The sequence below is a fragment of the Ziziphus jujuba genome, chromosome 3 (genome assembly GCF_031755915.1).
Source record: "Ziziphus jujuba cultivar Dongzao chromosome 3, ASM3175591v1".
Taxonomy (NCBI): domain Eukaryota; kingdom Viridiplantae; phylum Streptophyta; class Magnoliopsida; order Rosales; family Rhamnaceae; genus Ziziphus; species Ziziphus jujuba.
Window position 1 is genome coordinate 19,253,211 of NC_083381.1, and position 23,058 is coordinate 19,276,268.

The 23,058-nt window shown below is 33.5% G+C and overlaps 2 protein-coding genes across 2 annotated transcripts; both read left to right on the forward strand.

Annotated features, from left to right (window-relative positions):
* The first annotated feature begins 8,432 nt into the window (after positions 1 to 8,432).
* On the forward strand, positions 8,433 to 9,180 carry LOC132803132 (secreted RxLR effector protein 161-like). The gene is made up of 2 exons (XM_060815386.1): positions 8,433 to 9,011; positions 9,106 to 9,180. The coding sequence occupies exons 1-2, from the start codon at positions 8,433 to 8,435 to the stop codon at positions 9,178 to 9,180; spliced, it is 654 nt and encodes a 217-aa protein (XP_060671369.1).
* Positions 9,181 to 17,762: 8,582 nt separating this feature from the next.
* Positions 17,763 to 22,122, forward strand: LOC112492292 (probable leucine-rich repeat receptor-like protein kinase At1g35710). The gene is made up of 2 exons (XM_025075499.3): positions 17,763 to 20,987; positions 21,561 to 22,122. The coding sequence occupies exons 1-2, from the start codon at positions 17,963 to 17,965 to the stop codon at positions 21,929 to 21,931; spliced, it is 3,396 nt and encodes a 1,131-aa protein (XP_024931267.3). The 5' UTR covers positions 17,763 to 17,962; the 3' UTR covers positions 21,932 to 22,122.
* Positions 22,123 to 23,058: the final 936 nt, after the last annotated feature.

Sequence of the window (23,058 nt, forward strand, 5' to 3'; positions counted from 1 at the left end):
TGTTAAAACACCGTATCACGTGTAAGTCCATTAATAGAGAAGTACTAACTAAAACAAATAACAATTCAACCCAACTCAAACAATAATACAGCACAACTATAAATTCAAATGGATATCAAGAATCCAATAAAAAGCTTTTTGATCACAAGATTTTAATATCATATTAAATTATTATCTATCATAAAAGCTATAACGAGTAGAAAATCTATGTAATAATATATATTAACGTTACTTTCCAATAATTGAAAATATGAGAGCTGATCAACATTGGACCAATTAATTAATTAAGAGAGTTTTATTTATTTAATTTGATTTTTTTTACAATGGGATTACATGGCCGTTGTTTATTTATTTATTATTATTATATTTTTTATATGCAGCGCAACGATCGAGAGCCTTTCTCTTTGACTCGTTAGTTCTTATCCATTGGTTAAAAGTATTGATCACCTTAATAGCCATATATGTATCTACCTTGTATATATTGTATAACATAAAGGTAGCTCCATTGAGGACTTACAAGAAAGGGAATTTAATTAATAAGTAGTAGTAGCACCAAGCAAATGTGTCATGTGGCTCCAACATTTACTTTACTAGTTGTCATCCATACGCTTTTATTAATATTTGTTCAATTTTCTAGTAGTCATGAAGGTTCTTCATCGTCTTCCTTAGATTCAAATCCATTCTTCTATGTTTATCCTCTAGATCTCGATTATATCCTATGCACAATCCTCTGCCGCATGCTATGTTGGGCACTCTTGATCGGACAGACCCATCCCCACCTCCACCTCCACGAACACCTCCTCCACCGCATCAAATGTTGGGCAGTACTCTTGATGGGCACCAACAACACCCACCTCCACCTCTACGAGCACCTCCATCGCCTGCTTAAACCTCATCACTGCTAACATCTCCAACGTGATGCTGATTGTGTCCCCATACAGATGCTGATGTTCGATCAAACAAATAAAATAAGGTTTCAAGTGTTCTCCATCACTGTTTAGGCAAGTCAGCTCCATCTGGTGCCATATGGAAAATATATGTCTTCATTTTCTCTGTTGTATTTATGTTTAATGGCTGTTACCTTTTTAGCTATTACTATTTACATGCTACTACTTTTGAAGTTGATTTTTGACTAAAACTGATTTATAAAAAGACTATTTACCCTTGTATTTTAGAATAAACGTCGATACTTTATGGTATAAATTCAAATACTGCTGAACTAATGAACTCTCTTTTTTCCATGGTAGTATCCCACGGTTGCTTGCCACCATCAACTGCAGTTTTGGGACTCTGTTTTTTTTTTTATTTCCTTTTTTTTTTTTTATGGACTGTTTTTCTTGTATCTATATATTCTGAAATACTACAGCCATAAATAAAATAAAACTCTATTTGGCTTATTAATTAATTAATTCAAATTCTAAAATGTTGAAGTCATTATTCAAAAACAAGAATATCTAAATTCTAGTTGAATAATTAATGTTTCTATAAACGAAGTGAATAAAAATTTGTTCAAAATTTTTTTTATTATCAATAATTAGGCCGTAAAAGATTATTGGTAATGGGATGAAATCCCAGATAAATTTTTATTCAGGTTTACATGAGAAAATTACTATATATATATAATGCTGATGAAGAATTAGTTTCGAAGTGCATCTTATTTGACCGGCTATACATGCAGAAAGTGAAGGTTCTCTTCTTAATTTCATGTGTCCTAATAGTTACTTACCAATTAGTCTATGTTGCCTTTTGAATAATACATGAGTCCTGCTATTGCTTATATGAATTATCGATCGGATACAAATAGAAATAATAACATCCATGTATGGTAAGCTGTGATTGAGATAACAGGGCTTGTTGGAGAGGAGAAGAAAGATGGGTTTACAAAAACGGATGGTTTGAATCAGGGTTGGGCCCCCCTTGGCTTTCTAATACGAGGTTGTGTCAGTCAACAGTAGTACATATGTCATTACATAATTGGATATATGTTAGTCAAAGAAACTGGTTTTATTTTATCAATTTATTTAATTTTTATTTATAGCCTTTTCAGAAATTGACTGGCATGAAATTCTTCTCCCTGCATGCCACTTGAAGCTTCCCTTTAATATCATACCAAAATTTCCAACTTCTCTTTGTATATACATAATAAATATATATATGTATATATATGTATAATGGGGATGTGCCTTGGACTCTGATCTACTTTTCGCTCGGTTGACTTGACTTCTCGCACCTTATTACAAGCAATGTCGGAGTATAGACCAAGCATATATAAATTTCATGAAGAACAAATTAACAATTCATATACATATATGTTGTACATTTTTTTAAAAATCATGTATTGTATTTGTAACTGTTATTGAGATCTTAATCTTTTCGAATGTTACAACAAAATAAATAAAACCTATAACCATCTTCATTTGGGCTAGGAGAGATCAAAAGAACAACTTTTTTTTTTGGTTAAAAACTTGGGTTTGATCACATTGATCACTAATTAAATTATGTATATGTAATAGGATAATGCACGAGCTATGGATAAAATCTAATAATTATCAAAGACAAACTTAAATTTAATAAAATAAATTAGATTTTATTTGAAACCGACTGACTGATGTATATATATATATATATATATATATAAATTTATGCTGTGTAAGGTACATGTAAGTTACTGTTTTTGTCTTGTCTACAATGTTATTCAGTTACTTATAATGGATTGTACACAAATATCTAAGACGTATGTTCAAAAAGCACACTACTTTAAAGCCAAAATTTTAAGTTAAGGAATTCAATCTTTGTAATGGAATGTATACTATCACCAACTTGAACGTAATAGCATGAGCATATAATTATATAACTCAATTAATGAGAAAGAGCAAAGTTAGTTAATGATTATTTCCATTTTTTTTGTTTGCTTCCATCAAACCAACTTAATTGTATCTAGGAATATTTCAAAGAAGAGCATATATTTTGTTGTTAGTCTCTCTCTCTCTTTCTTGTCTTTTATGTTATATTTCAACTTAATCATGATTTATTATATTCGTTAACTTTTAAGCCAATATACACTGTATCCTCAATTAATTTTCCGGCAAAGTTGTTTGTATATTGTATGTTTCTATTAATTTAATTTTCTGTTGTGACTAGAAGATATATAAACTAACTAATCTCTGGAGATAACATAATTTCACTGACATTTACTATATATCAACACTCCGCCTGTATTAATTCTCATTCTAAAAGCGTCCTAATTTTGGGAAAGCTGTTAGTTTTTTTTTTTTTTTTCGTTTATTCTTTTTAAGTTCTTTTTAATCGTTGTGTGCCTAAGTACTGACTCTGGTAAAGTATTCTCTCCCCTTCCTGTGAATCTTTCCCTCCTAGAAAATGTTATATCCTACTCAATTGAAAAGCCAATAAGAGAAAGTTTGGAAAATAAAAGTTGTTTATTTTTCTCTTAATGTGGCATATTTGTACTTTAGTCCATTGGTTATCTTACTTCTGAACCATTAAAAAACAATGATAAATAAAAATACAAAAAATAAACATAATAATAATAATAATAAAGAGAAAGATTTTCTGAGATATTTATTGGGGCCTTTCGCTTAGATATCCCACTTGTATCGTACGTCGTCTCATCTTAGGACTCCCTTGCCCAAACATCCATACTAGCTCTGTCAGTGTATGGAATAAATATTATATTTAATCAAAATTAATTCTGAAAAGCCCTGCAAAAAGATTCTCTAGTTGTTTTACAATACACCTTCCCGTAATATCTTCTTTCACTTTAGTAGGTAGCTGACTCACAAAAGTCTATGAATTTAGTTGACTTTGACAATAAGATACAGAACCAATATGTTAGTAGGCCTGTAATTTCAATTTAGAAAATAGCAGCTAATAAATTTGACCTCATAAACCTCAATAAGAAGAATATACAATAATTAAACCTTTAGCTTAATTGGCAATTACTCTAACTAGGACCTCTATGTCCTATTTATATACACCAAAACTAAAACAGAGCATAAATGGAGTGAGGAAGTGTAAAATTAATGGATGTTCCAGTGTCGGCTTGTTTGATTTTGATAGTTGTGGCGGTAATTTCAACTGCTTTGGCTTCACTTTCGCAATGCTATGCCGCAGTGGCACAGTTTGGTTTTGAATATGATATTAATCATGATGTTCATGATCATATGGATATAATTGAAGTGGTTAGAGTTGATAAACGTGGTGATCATGATCATGATTTGTCTGCTAATGACATGAAGGTTCAGCTTGGCAGGAGAACTGGGAGTCCCACAAGGCCTTTGTAAAGAAATAATCCTCAAGAGTTGAGGAGTGTTGAGAACTGATGTGCATCTGTTTAAGCTTGTGCATAAAGGAAGTAAGAAACGATGCCGCTTTGGATATAATACAGTTATATCGTTTTGAAAGAAGAACGACAGCGTTTTGCATCTGGTTTAATGATTTAAGTAGGACAGCGTCGTATTGGCTCAATGGTGGTTTTATCTGGATAACAGAATCACGTGCAGGCCATGTGGATTAGTTATGGTGGTTATGTGAAGGGCTAATTATCATTGGTCCACGTCATTTTGGATTGCCACATCAGCAACAGCAATACTGGATATAAATAACGGTCTTCGTCCTGTTTCGCTTACTTCTAGTTTTTTTTACAGATTGCAGAGCTAAGGGTTGAGTCTGTTTCAGTGATTGTGAGAGAGAGTTGAGTTGTTTGCGTGTTTTGTACAAACTCATCAAGATAATCTGTAGGTGTAAGAACAATTTCTTTGTGAAATTGGTTAAGACAGATTGAGAGAGGGTGTATGTGCGCTTATGGGTTGGGTTGGGTGTTGTTCTGAGTGAGCCACCATTGAAGAACCTGTTAAGCTCTTGTTTTTCCTCATTTTATCAATAATTGCAGAAGCTCAGAACCTGAGCACGAGGACATAGGCAATCAGTTTTGGCCGAACCTCGTTAAACTGTGTGTGTGTGTTTTTCCTTGCTTTTAGTTCTTGTTCTTGCTGCTTTCCACAACAAGTGGTATCAGAGCAAGGTTAGGAAAGTTGGTGGAGATTCTTTATCAAGAACCAGGTAATTTCATATGATCAAGAATGGCATCAAAGATTGAGGTGGAGATCTTCAATGGCAAAGGGGACTTCCTGCTTTGGAGGAAGAAAATGGAGGCTGTTCTTGTCCAGATGAAAGTAGCAAGAGCCATAGATGGAACATTCTCTGCAGATCTCTTAGAAGACAAGAAATTGGAGATGGATGAGATTGCTCTAAGTACGATCATTCTTCACTTGTCAGATAATGTGCTGAGAAAGGTAGATGATGTAACCACCACTTCTGAAATGTGGCATAAACTAGAACAACTATATCTGGTAAGGTCTTTACCTGATCGTATTCTTTTGCTTGAGCATTTTTTTGGCTTTAATATGGACACCAATAAAGATTTAGACTCTAATCTTGACATGTTTAATCGTTTAATACTTGATCTTGCAAATTGTAAAGTCACTTTTAGTGATGAACACAATGTTGTGATTTTGTTAAACTCTTTACCTGAGTCTTATAGAGAGGTCAAGAATGCCATAAAGTATGGCCGTGATTTCTTGTCCTTAGATATGGTGATAAGTTCTTTAAAATCTAGGGACATTGAAATGAAATCTGAGTCTAAGGGAGAAGGACTAAATGTTCGAGGAAGAAGTCAAACAAGGACTTTTGGTAATTCTGAGTTTAGAGCCAAGAGTAGAGATCACTCCAGATCCAAGTCTAGAACTAGAGGTCGAAAATGTTATTACTGTAAGAGGGAAGGTCATATAATGAGATTTTGCTACAAGAAGAAGAGAGATGACAAAAGTAAGACTCAGGTGAGTAGTGATCTTGCTGCTGTCACCTCGAGTGAAGAGTCTGGTGAGGTTCTTGTGGCTGACACTGAATAAAATAAGACTGAATGGGTTCTAGACTCAGGGTGTTCATTCCATATGAGTCCTATACTTGATATTTTTCAGTCTTATAAGGAATATGAAGGAGGACAAGTTCTCCTTGGTGATGATCATTCTTGTAAAGTTGTTGGTATATGTAATGTTCAATTTAAACTAGATGATGGTACTGTTAAGACTCTAAACTCAGTTAGATATGTGCCTGGTTTAAGGAGAAATTTAATTTCTCTTGGAATGCTTGATGAGGCTGGTTATACCACTAAAACTGAGAATGGAAAAATGAGAATTTCAAAAGGCTCTTTTGTTGCTTTTAAAGGCATTAAGAAAAATGGTTTGTATGTTTTGCTTGGTGAGGCTGTGTCTAATTCTTGCAATGCTTCAATTTAGAATTCTGCAGATAAAACTCTGCTATGGCATAATAGATTAGGCCATATAAGTGAAAAAGGCATGTATTATCTGAATAAGCAACAAGTTTTTGGTAAGGATCAGATAAGCAAATTAGATTTTTGTGAAAATTGCATTTTAGGTAAGCAACATAGGCTCAGTTTTAATTTGAATTCAAATAGAGCTAAAGCTGTGCTTGATTATGTTCATGCTGATCTTTGGGGTCCTGCTAAAGTCTCCACTCAAAGTGGAAACAGGTACTTTATGTCTATCATAGATGACCATTCTAGGAAAGTGTGGGTCATCTTATTGAAGTCCAAAGATGAGGCCTTCAATAAGTTTAAAGAGTGGAAACTACTTGTTGAAAAACAAGCAAATAGGACAATAAAGGCTTTAAGAACAGATAATGGTCTTGAGTTCTGTAATAGGGAGTTTGATAATTTCTATAAGACTCAAGGAATGGTGAGACACAGAACTGTTAAGCATACCCCTCAGCAAAATGGTGTTGCTGAGAGGATGAATAGGACCTTGCTTGATAAAATAAGGTGCATGTTAGTGTCATCAGGCTTGCCAAAGTTGTTTTAGGGTGAAGCAGTTATGACTGCTACGCATCTTGTTAATTTATCATCATCAACTGCTTTAAATTTTGAAACTCCTGAGTATGTTTGGTCTGGGAAGTTGCCAAATTATGATAATTTGAGAGTGTTTGGATGTGCAGTATATGCACATCAGTCAGAAGGTAAGCTTGAACCTAGAGGCATCAAATGTGTCTTTCTAGGATATACTCAAGGTGTCAAAGGCTATAGGCTGTGGGTTAAGGACAGCAATGGTTTTAAAGTCATTGTTAGTAGAGATGTCATTTTCAATGAAAATATTATGCCTTGCAAGAATACTAACAGTGCAGGTACTGAAAGTGAACAACCACAACACATGTCAAGGCAAATGGACTTAGTAATACCTGAGATTGATTTTCAAGACAATGAGGGAAGTGCACCAAAGGAATCATCATCAGAAGCTGAAGTCCATGGAACTCCTGAGCATTCAGAGTCAGAATCAAATGAAGAAAGGCAAGGACAACAGCTTTCTTCACCTTCTAGAACTGTTGCATCACCAGGTTACCTATTAACTCGAGATAGAGCCAGAAGGAGGATTATTCCAAATAAGAGATACAGCTATGCAGATTTTATTGCATATGCTTTAGTTGGATTTCAAGAATTCTCTAATAATGAGCCTCAGAATTATAAAGAAGCTATGAAGTCTTCAGAATCATCAAAATGGAAGCAAGCAATGGATGAGGAAATGCAGTCACTTCATGATAATCATACATGGGACCTGGTGTTGGCACCTGCAAAACAAAGAGTTGTTGACTGTAAATGGATTTATAAAGTTAAGGACGGGTTAACCAAGTCAGATCCAGTGAGATTCAAGGCTAGGTTGGTAGCAAAGGGTTTTACTTAGGTTGAAGGTGTGGATTATAATGAAATCTTCTCACCTGTAGTTAAATATACCACTATTCGAATTATTATCTCTTTAGTCACACATTTTGATTGGGAACTAGAACAATTGGATGTAAAGATTGCTTTCCTTCATGGGGATTTGGAAGAAACTATTTACATGAAACAACCAGAGGGGTATGAAGTGACTAGAAAGGGTGGAGAGCTAGTATGCATGCTAAAGAAGTCTCTCTATGGTTTAAAACAGTCACCAAGGCAGTGGTATAAAAGGTTTGATACCTTTGTGGTGAAGGCTGGTTTTATGAGGAGCAACTTTGATAGTTGTTTGTACTTCAAGGAGACAGCAAGCTCAAATGCTGTATTTCTGCTTTTGTATGTGGATGATATATTGCTGTCAGGACCAAACGCAAAAGTAATTGATTCAGTTAAAAAGTTACTAAGTTCAGAGTTTGATATGAAGGAGCTTGGTCAGGCAAAAAGGATTTTGGGCATGACAATCGAGAGGGACAGAAGAAATAGAAAAATGAAACTGCATCAGACTTCATATGTTCAAAAGATACTGTCCAAGTTCAATATGAGTGAAGCTAAACCTGTATCTGTGCCTCTAGGTGGTCATTACAAGTTGTCAATGGAATAGTGTCCTAGTAATGAACAAGAAAGAGAAGATATGATCACTGTACCATATTCAAGTGCAATAGGTTCAGTTATGTATCTTATGATCAGTACAAGGCCAGATTTGGCTTATGCAGTAAGTATGCTCAGCAGGTTTATGTCAAATCCAGGAAGGAGTCATTGGGATGTAGTAAAGTGGCTCTTAAGGTATTTAAAACTCACTGCAAATAAAGGATTGGTGTTTAAAAGCAGCAAAGATGGAATAGAATTGCTTGGCTACACAGATGCAGATTATGCTGGAGATCGAGATAAGAGAAAGTCAATCTCAGCATATGCATTCACTGTTTGTGGGAATTGTGTAAGTTGGAAGTCACATTTGCAAGCCATAGTAGCTTTGTCTACTACAAAAGCAGAATATATGGCCATCACAGATGTTGCAAAGGAAGCAATATGGATTAAAGGTTTACTGTCAGAACTTAATATGTTGCACAAGGCTGTCATACTCTATTCAGATAGTCAAAGTGCAATACATCTTTCTAAGAATCCTGTATTTCATGAGAGATCCAAACATATTCAGATTAAATATCATTTCATACGGGATATGGTGGAAAGGAAGGAAGTCAAGTTAGAAAAGGTACCTACAGAACTTAATCCTATTGATATGGGTACAAAAGTTTTACCCCTGAGCAGGTTTAATTCATGTAAAACCTTGCTCAATATTGGGGTAGGCCAATGTTGATTTAAAGGAAGATTGCAAGGAGGGTTCACAGAGTTTCTGCTATAATTACACTCTTGAGGATTAGGTGGAGAAATGTAAAGAAATAATCCTCAAGAGTTGAGGAGTGTTGAGAACTGATGTGCATCTGTTTAAGCTTGTGCATAAATGAAGTAAGAAATGATGCCGTTTTGGATATAATACAGTTATATCGTTTTGAGAAGAAGAACAACAACGTTTTGCATCTGGTTTAATGATTTAAGTAGGACGGCGTCGTATTGGCTCAATGGTAGTTTTATCTGGATAACAGAATCACGTGCAGGCCATGTGGATTAGTTATGGTGGTTATGTGAAGGGCTAATTATCATTGGTCCACGTCATTTTGGATTGCCACATCAGCAACAACAATACTGGATATAAATAACAGTCTTCGTCCTGTTTCGCTTACTTCTGGTTTTTTTAACAGATTGCAGAGCTAAGGGTTGAGTCTGTTTCAGTGATTGTGAGAGAGAGTTGAGTTGTTTGCGTGTTTTGTACAAACTCATCAAGATAATCTGTAGGTGTAAGAACAATTTCTTTGTGAAATTGGTTAAGACAGATTGAGAGAGGGTGTATGTGGGCTTATGGGTTAGGTTGGGTGTTGTTCTGAGTGAGCCACCATTGAAGAACCTGTTAAGCTCTTGTTTTTCCTCATTTTATCAATAATAGCAGAAGCTCAGAACCTGAGCACGAGGACGTAGGCAATCAGTTTTGGCCGAACCTCGTTAAACTGTGTGTGTGTGTTTTTCCTTGCTTTTAGTTCTTGTTCTTGCTGCTTTCCACAACAGCCTTCTTCTCCTATCCTCAACAAAGCTGTTCATATGATTAATCCCATGTTGCTTCGACCACCATCGCCACCGCCTCCTACACCATCTTCCCTACCATGATTTTTGTCTCAATTTTTAAATTCCTGCAAAATTTTTTGAAATTATGACTGTTTTAGCGATAGATAAATTGATCTCTATATTTGCCTTGTTAATGAATGCAAACCATAAAATGTTCAAGATATTATACAAAAAAACAAGAATGGCTAAATTTTAATTAATTGAAATAATTCATGTCTCTTGTACGTTCCATTTCAAATAAAGATAGCAAAAAAAATTCTTTTACCCAAACAAAAAGTGCCGACTCTACTGCAATAATATCAGCTATCAAAATGGCCATCAAATTTATTTATTAAATTATATTATAGCTATTGTATTTAATTGGTTTATGTTTTCTAACGAACTTATTCATATAGAAATTTATTTTTTTATATTTAATTTATATAAATATGAATTAGTAAATAAATTTGTTAATATTTTAATACATGTAGGATTACTATTACAACTGAAAAGAGGCATTTATATGATAGGGTCATGTATGGCCACATTTTCCCTAAGCCAGAAATAATATACCTCATTGGTTACAGCTGTGATTGAGATTTTGATGCTGGTGGCGAGAAGAAAGATTGGTTTAGAAAAATGGATGATAGGAAACAGGGTTGGGCTCTCTTTGACTTTTCAATAAGAGGCGGTGTCAGTCGATGGTGATACACTTTTCTTCTCCCCTGCATGCCCCTGGACGCTCTACTTTTCACACTGGATACGCGTTAAATGTAGCTAAGATGCTATTTTGTCTACACATTGTGCATTGAAAAACAGTCATGAAAATCTTCTCCCCTGCATGCCCCTGGAAGCTCTATTTTTCACACGGTTAACTTGACTTAACTTCTCGCACTTTATTACAAGCAATGCGGGAATACCGTACTAAATCATCTATTTCAAAAGCTATAATTAATAGGAAGTAGGCCTAATGATATATATCAAGTTTATTTTTCAATAGTTGAAAATTTAGAGGCTAATCACATTAGTTAATCAATTAAGTGAGTTTTATTTGTTTAATCAAGGTGCTATAGCTACATATATGCAGCGACACCGAGCCTTTCTCTTTCACTCGTTAATTAGTTTGACAAGTACTTAAATTGGTTAATGGTATTGATTACCTAAATAACCATATATGTATCTCGCTTCTATATATAAATATGTATAGCATAGATATGAAGGTAGCTTCAATATCTGAGTTATAAGAAAGGGATTTTAGGAAGTAGTTGTAGCAGCAAGCAAATGGGTCATGTGGCTCCAACATTTACTTTACTTGTTCTCATCCATACGCTTTTATTAATATTTGTTCCATGTTCTAGCACTCATGGGGGTTCTTCATCGTCTTCCTCAGATTCAACTCCATTATTCTATGTTTTGTCCTCTAGATTGGATGTTGTACCTGATAGCGGTGTAATCAAATCTCGATCATTACGTAGTACTCGTTGGCTCAATTCTATATTGGGCACTCGTCTTAATAGTCCCCCGCCGCGACGCCTATCTCCACCTCCACCCAGTCCACCTCCACCGCCGCGACGCCTATCTCCACCTCCACCCAGTCCACCTCCACCGCCGCGACGCCTATGTCCACCTCCACCTAGCCCTCCAATACCCCATCAAGGCTCATCTCCACCGCGACACTGATTGTGTCCCCATGATACAGATGCTGACGTTCGACCGACAAATTACAATAAAGTTTCAAGTGTTTTCCAATATAACTGTTTAGGCCAGTTAGCTCCATCTAGTGCCGTAGGGAATATATGTTCTTCATTGTCTCTGCTGTTGTATTTACGTTTGTTGGCTTTTGCCTTTCCATATATACTATATTTACATGCTACTTTTGTTTTATACACTAATTAATAAAAAACATAGACCCGTATTTTTCTCACTTATAAAAAAACCTCGTATGGCTTGCTAGACAATCAAGCAATTAAATCATTATTTTCTCCAACAATGATCTTAAATTGGAATGTCGATCTCCACTTCCATATCAGAGAGGGGGAAAAAATGATGCATGTATATCAATCTTAAAGAATCAGTACTTTATCTATTAATATCTGTCATGATGATGTTAATTTATAAACATCATACAAAAAGGCAGTGTAGTCATCACAAACCATCTTTTTCCTTTATAAAAAAATTAAAAAAAAAAAGGGAAAATTTAATCTACCTTGCCAGAGGTTTTTTTTGATAAAAAGACTATTTACCCTTTATTTTAGAATAAACATCAATACTTCATGGCATCCTTGTTTTATTTAACCGTATATGTTAAAAAAATATAATCTATTTGTCTTTTTGTTAATTTCGCTAGTCATTATATATATATATATATATATATGCAATCTCGAGTATATAATATTCTCTTAATATACACATCACTGTAAAGTAAATGAGAAAATAATACTTTAATATTTTCTTGACATAGAAAGGTAAATTAGAGTTTTTACGAATCAACTAATTCAAAAATCAATTTCAAGCCTAGTAATTGATAATTATCCAAATTTTTTATGTACAGCGCCAACCTATGGCACTATTAGGAGCATCTCAAAATTGATATATATGCTAAATTATCAATCACGGTTTTTTTATTTTATTTTAATTTGTAGATATAGAAATTAACAATATAGCCTCACAAACCATCAACGACTAGCTATAAAAATATTCACCAACGGAAAAAAAAAAAAAATCCCTATAAAAATAGCATAAACTTTACAGGTTTTGTGGCAGAATTAGAATTATACAATCATACGCAATTTGTGTGCTCAATTCAAAATTGCTAACTCTCATATTTGTGGAGTAATACTAGTATCAGATTTTTGCCAAAAGGGGATTAGGCACCCAAGCTATCTCCCGATGGATACGATCTGTTGTCCAATAAAAAATAAAAATAAAAAATAAAAAACAAAAGAAAAAGTTAACGGAAACAAAGACGTTAAAGCCCCAAGAACTGATTTAGGTTTTTAATCTGACATAATAATTAATAGTACACATGGCTATATTTTATTGATCATGTGTACCATATCAGAATACATGTTAGTACACAATGTGTACCCCAAGATTTTTTATAGCTTCCAATGTGGCAGTGGTTAAGAAACCAACTCCAAGCTTCCATATAATTATATCGACAAAGAACATGTATTTTATGTATTTTGTGTTTGCATTTTCTTTCTCTGTATCGTTGCATTTTCATTAGTTATAATTGGTTATTTACTAATTTATTTATTTATTTATTTATTTATTTATTTATTCATTTCACAAAGAATTTAATGGAATATAGCTTGGTACTGAACCAATCGTGCGTTTAATTTTGGTTGAAGAATTCTGGCATGACATGAATTCTGCAATTTTGATCGAGTCGAATAGTGACTAATGGTGCAAAAACACAATCTGTCATCGTGTGTGGTCGCTCAAAGATCATGAAAGAATCTAAATGCTAAACATTAAAATTTCCTACCGAAATTTTCAATAATTACTTACTGATAGGACAAAATATATACAAGGACAAAACAAACAGTGTATATTGGCATGGGGCCCACTGTAGTGGATGCTAGAAAAACAAAGAATTTCTTGGCAAAGCAAAGTGACTGGTGGAAGACCACTATCACTTTGGGACCATGCGTGACTAGCGGATGTTGTTATATTATAATAACATATAATATCATTATATGTTATGTTTTCAGCACATAGTGGATTGGAAGGCTAGTCTCGTTCTCTTAGTTACCATCATCAACATTTTGTTGGATCCTTCTTCCTCTGTTAATGCAAGTGTTATTCCACCGCAGCAAGAATTGTCCAAGAACAAGGACAAGGACAAGTAAAAGGACACAGAATCTTTTTTTTTTTTTTTCTTCTTTTGTTTTGATGTCAAAATTATTAGTTTTTTTCTAACCCAAGACTTAAAAGGGACATGTTTCAGTGATTTTAAGCATAGCTCCAAAATATATTACAGTGATTTTATGAAAAAGGAAAGGTAAAACAAACTATTTCATTGACTATCAATTTTCTCATAAGGAAGCATTCTCTTTAGAGTATTATATAATATAGATATATAAAGGTAAACAAAATATCTCTGTTTCAAGTTATTAATTCACAAGAAATCAAAAGAAAATTTGTTTTATCTTTTCTTAAGCTTGTTCCATCCTCTCTATCTTTGGTGTATACTATTGCTAGAAACATATAAGATCCGCTTAGAGCATAAATTAGTTTCATCCTCTCTATCTCTGGTGTATACTATGGTCTCCAGCCTATTGGCCGTCGGCCTCCGCTATCACCATGAAGTTCTAAATTTTTTCTCAAAATAAATTTCACCAAACGGGACGCACAGCGAACTTTTCGGATTGGATCAATAAAAATTCGAGTCACAAACTTTAACATAAAAGGACACAAGATCTTTTTTTTAAAAATAAATATCAAAATTAGTAGTTTTTTTTCCAACCCCAAAACTTAAAGGGGCATGGTTCAGAGATTTTATGCAGAACTCTAAAATATATTACAATAATTTTATGGAAAAAGAAAGGTAAAACAAACTATTTCATTGACTATCAATTTTCTGGTAAGGAAGCCTTCCTTGCTTAAAATGAAAATGGCTATTAGCATTCTCTTTAAAGTATTATATAATAAAGAAAATATATAAAGCTGAAGAAAATATCTTTGTTTCAAGTATTAATTCACTTGTAATTGAAAGAAAATTTGTTTTCTCTTTTGTTAAGTTTGTTTCATCCTCTATCTCTGGTGTATGCTATTGCTTTGGAACATGTAAGATGAGCTTACATCACAGATTTTATTTAGTCCAATGGTATTGTGTTAATTAAACTTATATTCAATCTATTTGGACTAAATTTAAAATAATCATGTTCGGTTCTATATCTTTAAAATTTATCCGCTGTATACTCAAAATTTCTTCCTTGGAAATGAATGTATTTGTTAACTTTTAATCTGATCATTTATTTTATTTTTTTATTTAGGAATTTTACTGATAAAAAGGTAAGATTTCAAAGTGAGAGGTACATTAGAAGCTTGAAGTCACGGTCTGGTAAAGCAAGTCATTAGAGTCCTGAATAGATCACTCTCTTATTAGTAACATGCTTAGTAAAAAGGACTTCCCAACCTTTTGAATTTTATATTAATGTACAAATAACAGTAAAAATAATAATAATAATAAACAAAAAAAATAAAGCAAAGCCTTTTTCTTATGTGAAAACAGGGCAAAAACAGAGCATTTAGCTTACATAGCAGTCAGATCTAGCAGTGACACACAAAAAAAAAAAAAAAAAAAAAGGGAAAAAAAAAAAAAAACAGAGCATTTCTTCTCTGAGTGAGTACTTAATCTGCTTCTATACATCGAACACACTAAAAGCACGTTCTTTTTGTCTATTACAAACTCTACTTTAGTAGTAGGTGCACTTAATATGGAAAAGAGATATAGCAAATTAAGTTATAGGTCCTTAAGTTCAGAAGCATGAAAGCCATTCAGAAGGTAAATTCAAAGAAATCATGAAATTTCAGAAGCATGAAAGCCATTCAGAAGGCAAATTCAAGGAAATCATGAAATTCATTAGTTAACAGACACACAAAAAAATTAGAAACTCTACTTAATAGACACTCCTAATATGGAGAAGAGGTTGAGGAAAATTCAAAGAAATCATGAAGGAAAATTCAAAGAAATCATGAAACCATTAATTTTGACAAATATGTCAAATTAGTGTCTTTATATCCTTGAAAAATAAATGAAAAAGAATAAGAAAAGAAATTAAGTTTTTGGTCGGAAAGGAGATATTTAGATTGGTTAGTTAAGAACCACTTGGGCTAAAGTGAGGTAGAATGGAAGAAAGAAAATCACTCAAATGGAAAAATCAAAGAAACCAATAAATTCATTTTTCATAAACCATGTTGAATACGTTAAGAGAAAACGAATTGCGCTGGTTGGAAAGCAATTACTTATATTGGTTTTTTGCAAACCACTTGATACGTAGAAGACTTAGACTTAAGATGTAGGAATATTCAGATGTCAAGAAGAATATGAAGTCCACTCAAAATGAAAAAAAGTCAAAGAAACTCTTTATTATCATTTTATGTAGATCGACTTGGCGAATATGATGGTAAAAAATAGACAGCAGCATGATTTAGACTTTTACATTAATTTTCAACAAATATCAAATAAATGTTGATATCATTTTTATCAGTAATAGTTTCTTAACATTTATTCTTTACAATTGGCCTGCTTAAAATAATGGCTTCTCTTATTTTTTTGTTTTAAACTAAAAAAGAAGAAAAGAAAAGAAAAAAAAAAAAAAAACCACCAAGCGGGTTTCCATTTCAGTTTGTTTGTAAAATAAAGCTAGTTTTGATAGACGTTATAACTTTTACTGTAAAATAAAATTTAAAAAAAAAAAAACCACATGATTCATAGACTATAAATTCATACGTATAAAAAACCATATTAATGAATTTCAATTTCTACTTTGTTTTTGAGGCATTTTCATTATATTTAAAATCTGCTCTTATAATTTAATGTATACATCTAAATAGTATATAAAAAGGGTTAATTAACCCGAGAAGAATATCAATTACATCATCACAAGCATTGCAGAATAGCTACCATTATTAAAAACTGAGTACATATAAAATTAATGTGTCTCCACAAATGTCTAGTTAAGCCAATAAAGTAAATGGAGATAAAAAATAAAAAATAAAAAACCTAATAGATCCCCAAAAGAAAATTATATATAAAAGGTAAAATGTGAACAAATAAAAAAAATTAAAAAATAAGTTAAATATATAATCAAAAAATTAAAATAATAATAACAACAGATTAAAATATTTTATATACAATTTAAAATATAATTTTTTTTTTAATAAAGATACCAAACAAATGCAGCTAACGTTTCAGTTAAAAAGAGGAATAGAAACGATTATTTATTTTGAATTTCTTTTACCCTCAAGAATACCTATTTCCATTTTTTTTTTAAAGGATAACTATAACAAGATATCTTCTAGTCTAAAACTTTTCTAAAATCAGTATTCATTTTTCATTTTTCGGACAAACTTACCTTCTGGTGGTATTTTTGCTTGCAATTTATCCTTTTTTTCTTTTAACCTTAAAATAAGTTGTGAAAACTCAAAATTCAAAAATAAGAAGACAAAAACACCTTGTTAATAAAAGAAAACCATTTCATTTAAAAATTAGGAAAACACAGATAAAACGACCAAAAATTCTTTGGTACGCATATACCAATACTTACTTCACACTCATAATCTATGTAATGTTGGTGCTATAGACTTGTTCTTGTGCATATATGCCCTTGTTGCCACATGTGTGCACTGAAGAATCTATCAAACTCCGACTTTGAATTCCCGCAGCGTTTATTGGGGCTTCTGCAACTACTTCCATTCCATCCCATTGCATCTTTGCACCGTGTTGCATAGCAGATAAAGATGTTGGTGGCAGACTGGGACCAAATTTACTCTTAACAATTGTTGCTCTCTAAAACTTCAAAGCTAAATTATTAATCACGGATCAATTTGTTTTTTAATGTTTATGAAATAGCTATTTTCCACCATCCAAAAATAAGAAAAATCCATCACTCTCTGTAATGGTGTTTGCCTGTTCGGCAATTTTGTTCTTAGGAGCTTGTTTGGCAATTGATTATAAGTTTTTAATGTTTCAATTTGTTGATGTCAAGCGGAATTATGAGATTTATTTAACACGGCGTTTTAGTCTTCTGACCAGACAATTTTGACTTTAATTATCCATTTTGAAGTGAAAAAAATGATAAATTGTAATAAAAAAACACAATGGCAATCTTGCAATAATTTTAAACAAAGAGGCATGTTATTGTAATTTTCCCTTTTTTCTTTTTCTTTTTTTACGAAATAAATAAAGTGCTCTCTCCCTAATATATATTCGAAAGGAAGCTAAGGCATTTAAGCCTTCCTTAATTAGCTAATCAAAGTTAAAAAATTATCAAGTCCATGGCACCCTGGAGTCCATACCTCGTTGTACGGACACTTGATCAGTTTTTGTTGTTTATCATCATTCTACTATTTCTTCTTTGTTCTTCTTGTACTTGTTTTGCAATAAGTGGAGAGGCAGAGGCCCTTGTGAAATGGAAGGACAGCCTTGATATGAATCCAACTACTCATTCTCTTCTCCGCTCTTGGAATCTCAATTCTACTAATTCAACTTCTCATCATCACCATAATACCCCTTGTTCCTGGGTTGGGATCACTTGTAATGACTTTGGAAGTGTCATCAACGTTACTCTTGAAAGCAGTAATCTGAAAGGTACGCTTCACAACTTCAACTTCTCCTCCTTTCCCAGCTTGCTCACTCTTGGCTTTTATAACAACTCCCTCTATGGAAGTATCCCATCTCACATTGGCAACCTTTCTACACTCACCTCACTTGATATGGGGTTCAATCATCTCTTTGGAAACATTCCTTCCCAAATATGCCTTTTGACAAGTTTACGTTTCCTTGCTTTGGCTAATAATTATTTGAGTGGCTCTATTCCACCTCAAATAGGCATGTTGGTGTCTCTTGAAGTGATTTATGCTTATAGAAACAATCTTTCAGGTTCAATTCCTGTGTCCATTGGAAACTTGAGCAAGTTAACTGAATTGAGTCTTGATAAAAACAAAATAGTTGGGTCAATTCCCAATGAGATTGGACAGCTTAAATCACTCACTAGCCTTTATATGTTTGACAACCAACTTATTGGCTCAATTCCTGTGTCCATTGGAAACTTGAGCGAGTTAGCTAAATTGGGTCTTAATGGAAACAAAATAGTTGGATCCATCCCCAGTGAGATTGGACAGCTTAAATCACTCACTATCCTTTCTTTGTTTGTTAACCAACTCAGTGGCTCAATTCCCATGTCCATTGGAAACTTGAGCAAGTTAACTGAATTGAGTCTTCGTGGAAACAAAATAGTTGGGTCCATCCCGAATGAGATTGGACAGCTTAAATCACTCACTACCCTTTTTTTGTTTGATAACCAACTCGGTGGCTCAATTCCTATGTCCATTGGAAACTTGAGCAAGTTAACTGAATTGAATGTTGGTGAAAACAAAATAGTTGGACCCATCCTTAATGAGATTGGACATCTTAAATCACTCACTATCCTTTATTTGCATGATAACCAACTCAGTGGCTTAATTCCTATGTCCATTGGAAACTTGAGCAAGTTAACTGATTTGAGTCTTCGTGGAAACAAAATAGTTGGGTCCATCCTCAACGAGATTGGACGTCTTAAATCACTCATCCACCTTGATTTAGATAATAACCAGCTCATTGGCTCAATTCCTGCGTCCATCGGACAGCTAAAATCTCTTATTCACCTTTCACTGGAAGATAATTATCTCACTGGCTATCTACCAGATAATATTTGTCTTAACGGGAAGCTTAGACGGTTTGCAGCAGGTTTTAACAGCTTTAAAGGTTCCATTCCAAAAAGCATAACAAATTGCAGTTCCTTACGTAAATTTTCAGTTGAGGGGAATCAACTAAAAGGGAATATATCAGAAGAGCTCGGAATATACCCAAACCTGTATTATATGGACTTGAGCAACAATAAGTTTTTCGGAGAGCTTACTAAAATCTGGGGACAGTTTCCGAACCTCACGATGTTGAATATCTCTAACAATAAAATTTCTGGTAGGCTACCTCCTGAACTTGGGAAGGCTATGCAATTGCATAAACTTGACCTCTCTTCCAACCTTTTTGTAGGTAAAATTCCGAAGGAATTGGGACAGCTGAAATTGTTATACATTCTCATGCTCAATAATAATTTCCTTTCTGAAAATATTCCAGTAGAAATTGGAATGACTTCAGAGCTTGAAACACTTGACCTTGCAGCCAACCAATTGAGTGGACCAATTCCCATGCATCTGGAACACTGTTCAAAACTACTCCATTTAAACTTGAGGAATAACAAATTCAGTGGAAATATTCCTTTCCAGATTGGGAATCTGCACTCCCTCCAAAATCTTGATCTAAGTAAGAACTTGCTTTCAGGAAAGTTGCCTTTGGAGCTTGGTCATTTGGATAAGCTAGAAACATTTAACCTCTCACACAACAATCTGTCAGGCTCAATACCATTCACGTTTAACGAATTGATGAGCTTGACATCTGTTGATATATCCCACAATCAATTAGAAGGTCCTCTTCCCAACAACAAAGCCTTCCTAGAGGCCCCATTTGAAGCATTGGAAGATAATAAAGGTTTGTGTGGCAACAACACGAATATAAAGATTTGCCCCATACCTAAAGAGAATAGAAGTAAAGTTATAATATTTTCAGTCGTAGTGTCTATATCTTGCGCTCTAATTCTATCATTTATCATTGTTAGAGTACTACTTATTTGTAAAAAGAGAAAGAGGCATGTTGATGAGCCAAGACAAACACAAACGACTGTAACTTTCTTTGAAGCATGGAGCCATAATGGGAAAAATGTTCATGAAGAAATAGTTGAATCAACTGAGAGCTTCAGCTCTAAATATTGCATTGGAGTTGGAGGATTTGGAAGTGTCTATAAAGCAGCGTTGTCAACAGGGCAAGTTTTTGCTGTGAAAAAATTGCATGAAAATGGAGGGGCTAGTAAGGAAGCTTTTGATAGTGAGATTAATGTGTTGACAAGAGCTCGCCACCGAAATATCATTAAGCTTCATGGATTTTGTTCGCATGCAAGACACTCATATTTGGTGTATGAGTTCATGGAAGAGGGAAGCTTAGTGAAGATATTGAGCGATAATGTTAAGGCAATGGAGTTGGAGTGGACCAAGAGAATAAACGTGGTGAAAGGTTTGGCCGATGCCATATCATACATGCACCATGAATGTTGTCCAGCTATAATTCATAGGGACATAACAGCTAAGAACGTTCTATTGGACGATGATTACGAGGCTCACATTTCTGACTTTGGTTCTGCTACAACTTTGGATCTAGAGTCATCGAATTGGACTCCATTTGCAGGAACACTTGGCTACTCAGCCCCAGGTAAGTATCCCATCAAAGTTACTCCTTTATGTTAAATCCATAATGCATCCTTTGGTTCTTTTCCCTTTTTTTTTTTTTTTTTTTTTAAGCAATCAGGAAAGCTCATGCTCTGCTCATTTTTTTTTTTTAAAAAAAAAAAAATTAATAATAATTTGTACAACAGAAATGGTACTTTTTATTTTGAGAAAACAAGAACTAAGAAGTTCCTAGCTGAAGCATGAAAGGTATACCTAGCAAAAGGATTCAAGATCAAATCATTTTCTTTGTATGTATTGTTTACGTACTTTGTTTTTCAAATAGCTTCAACGGCAGATTTCTAGATCAGACATGAGAAGCATGTATTATGCATATTTGCTATACATAGGTAACAGAGATTAACTAGAATGGTTTGACTAATGTACTTTTGAGGCCTATGTATATATATATGTATATATATATAAATAGAAGAAGATTTATAAAATTTAATTCACTGAATGTGATGAAAAAAAATATTTCTGACTTATTTGCAATTGGCATATACAAAAAGTATCTGATCATCGGAAAATACTAACTCAAAGTCATATTTCTTTGAAGAGCTTGCTTATACAATGGAAGTAAATGAGAAGATAGACATGTACAGCTTTGGAGTTGTAACATTAGAAGTGATCATGGGAAAGCATCCAGGAGATCTCATATCATCTTTGTTACCATCACCATTACCGGATTTCGATGTTCTACTTAAGGATGTACTGGATCAACGTCTCTCACCTCCAAGGAGGCAAATAGCAGACCAAGTGATCTCCATTGCAGAAATAGCATTTGCATGCCTGCAACAAAGTCCACAGTCTCGGCCAACTATAAAGCAAGTATCTCAGAAGCTGTCAACTCCAATACAATCATTATCAGAGCCTTTTCATATGATTACAGTAAAGCAGCTGTTTGATTCCCCAACATGGATATCCTAAATTGCTGCAGTTTTTCCTAGTTTTAGATTGTCTACATGTGTGTCTTTGCATTTTCTTTCACTCTGTCATTCTTCATTATTCACCGGCTTGTTTTTCTTTTTCTGCTTAATAAGTTAGGCCAAGCGTAGATATTCCAAGACATGGTAGTGTAATGCATGGCTTCTTGTGTCTTTAATGGATAAAAAAACATGATCTAGTATTTCTCTAGCAGTTTTTTTTTTTTTTTTTTTTTTTTTTTTTTGGGGAACAAACAATTTCATGACTCTTTTTAATCGTTGGAGGGGAATGTCTTTGGTGACTTTTAACATATAAGACTTTAATAATGTTCTGTTGTTTTTAATGAAAGAAATTATGTCTGTAGCTTTCAGAATTCTCTCTAATAATGTTCTGATGAGCCTTTTTAAAAAAAAAAGAAAAAAAGAAAAAAAATTATCTCTTTCTTGTGAGCATAAAAATAAGATATTGCTCTTGATCGATCGGCCATCTCTAATGGAAATCATTCTCCATATCATTGAAATAATTGAAATCATTCTCCATCTTGAATCCATGATGCATACTATGTGTAATAACTTGCAGAACTGGAAACCGATCACAAGCCCCCTAAAAGAGAAAATTTCACCAAATAAAACAGAACATTAACTTGGCCTATAGAAGTAGCAGTCATATTTTATCCACGACCAGAATTTAGAACCATCAAAAAAGCCCATTAAATAACCTATTTTTACAAAACAACGGTTTAACAATGTTGCTAGATTTATCTAAAACCATTTACATACTTTCCTCTCTGGTGCATACTTTATATTCCTATTCATAGTTGTGACAGAAAGACTAGAGAATTAGAGATTCATATTAGAAAAGCTGAAAGTCAAGACTAGAGAATTAGAGATTCATATTAGAAAAGCTGAAAGTCACTTTCAAAATGAAAAATCAAACGAAACCTATCAATTCATTTTTCTTAAATTCAAGACAAGTACTTGTGTCTAAAAGTAGAAAAAACGAATAGCTCATTTGCCAAAATGTAAAAAAGTTGCACAAAGTGCTCCATAAGTCTAAAAAGTTTCGGTCAAACTAAATTCATCTACTGCAACTCAAGCCAAATAGGCTTCTTCATATCTAGTGTGAATTAA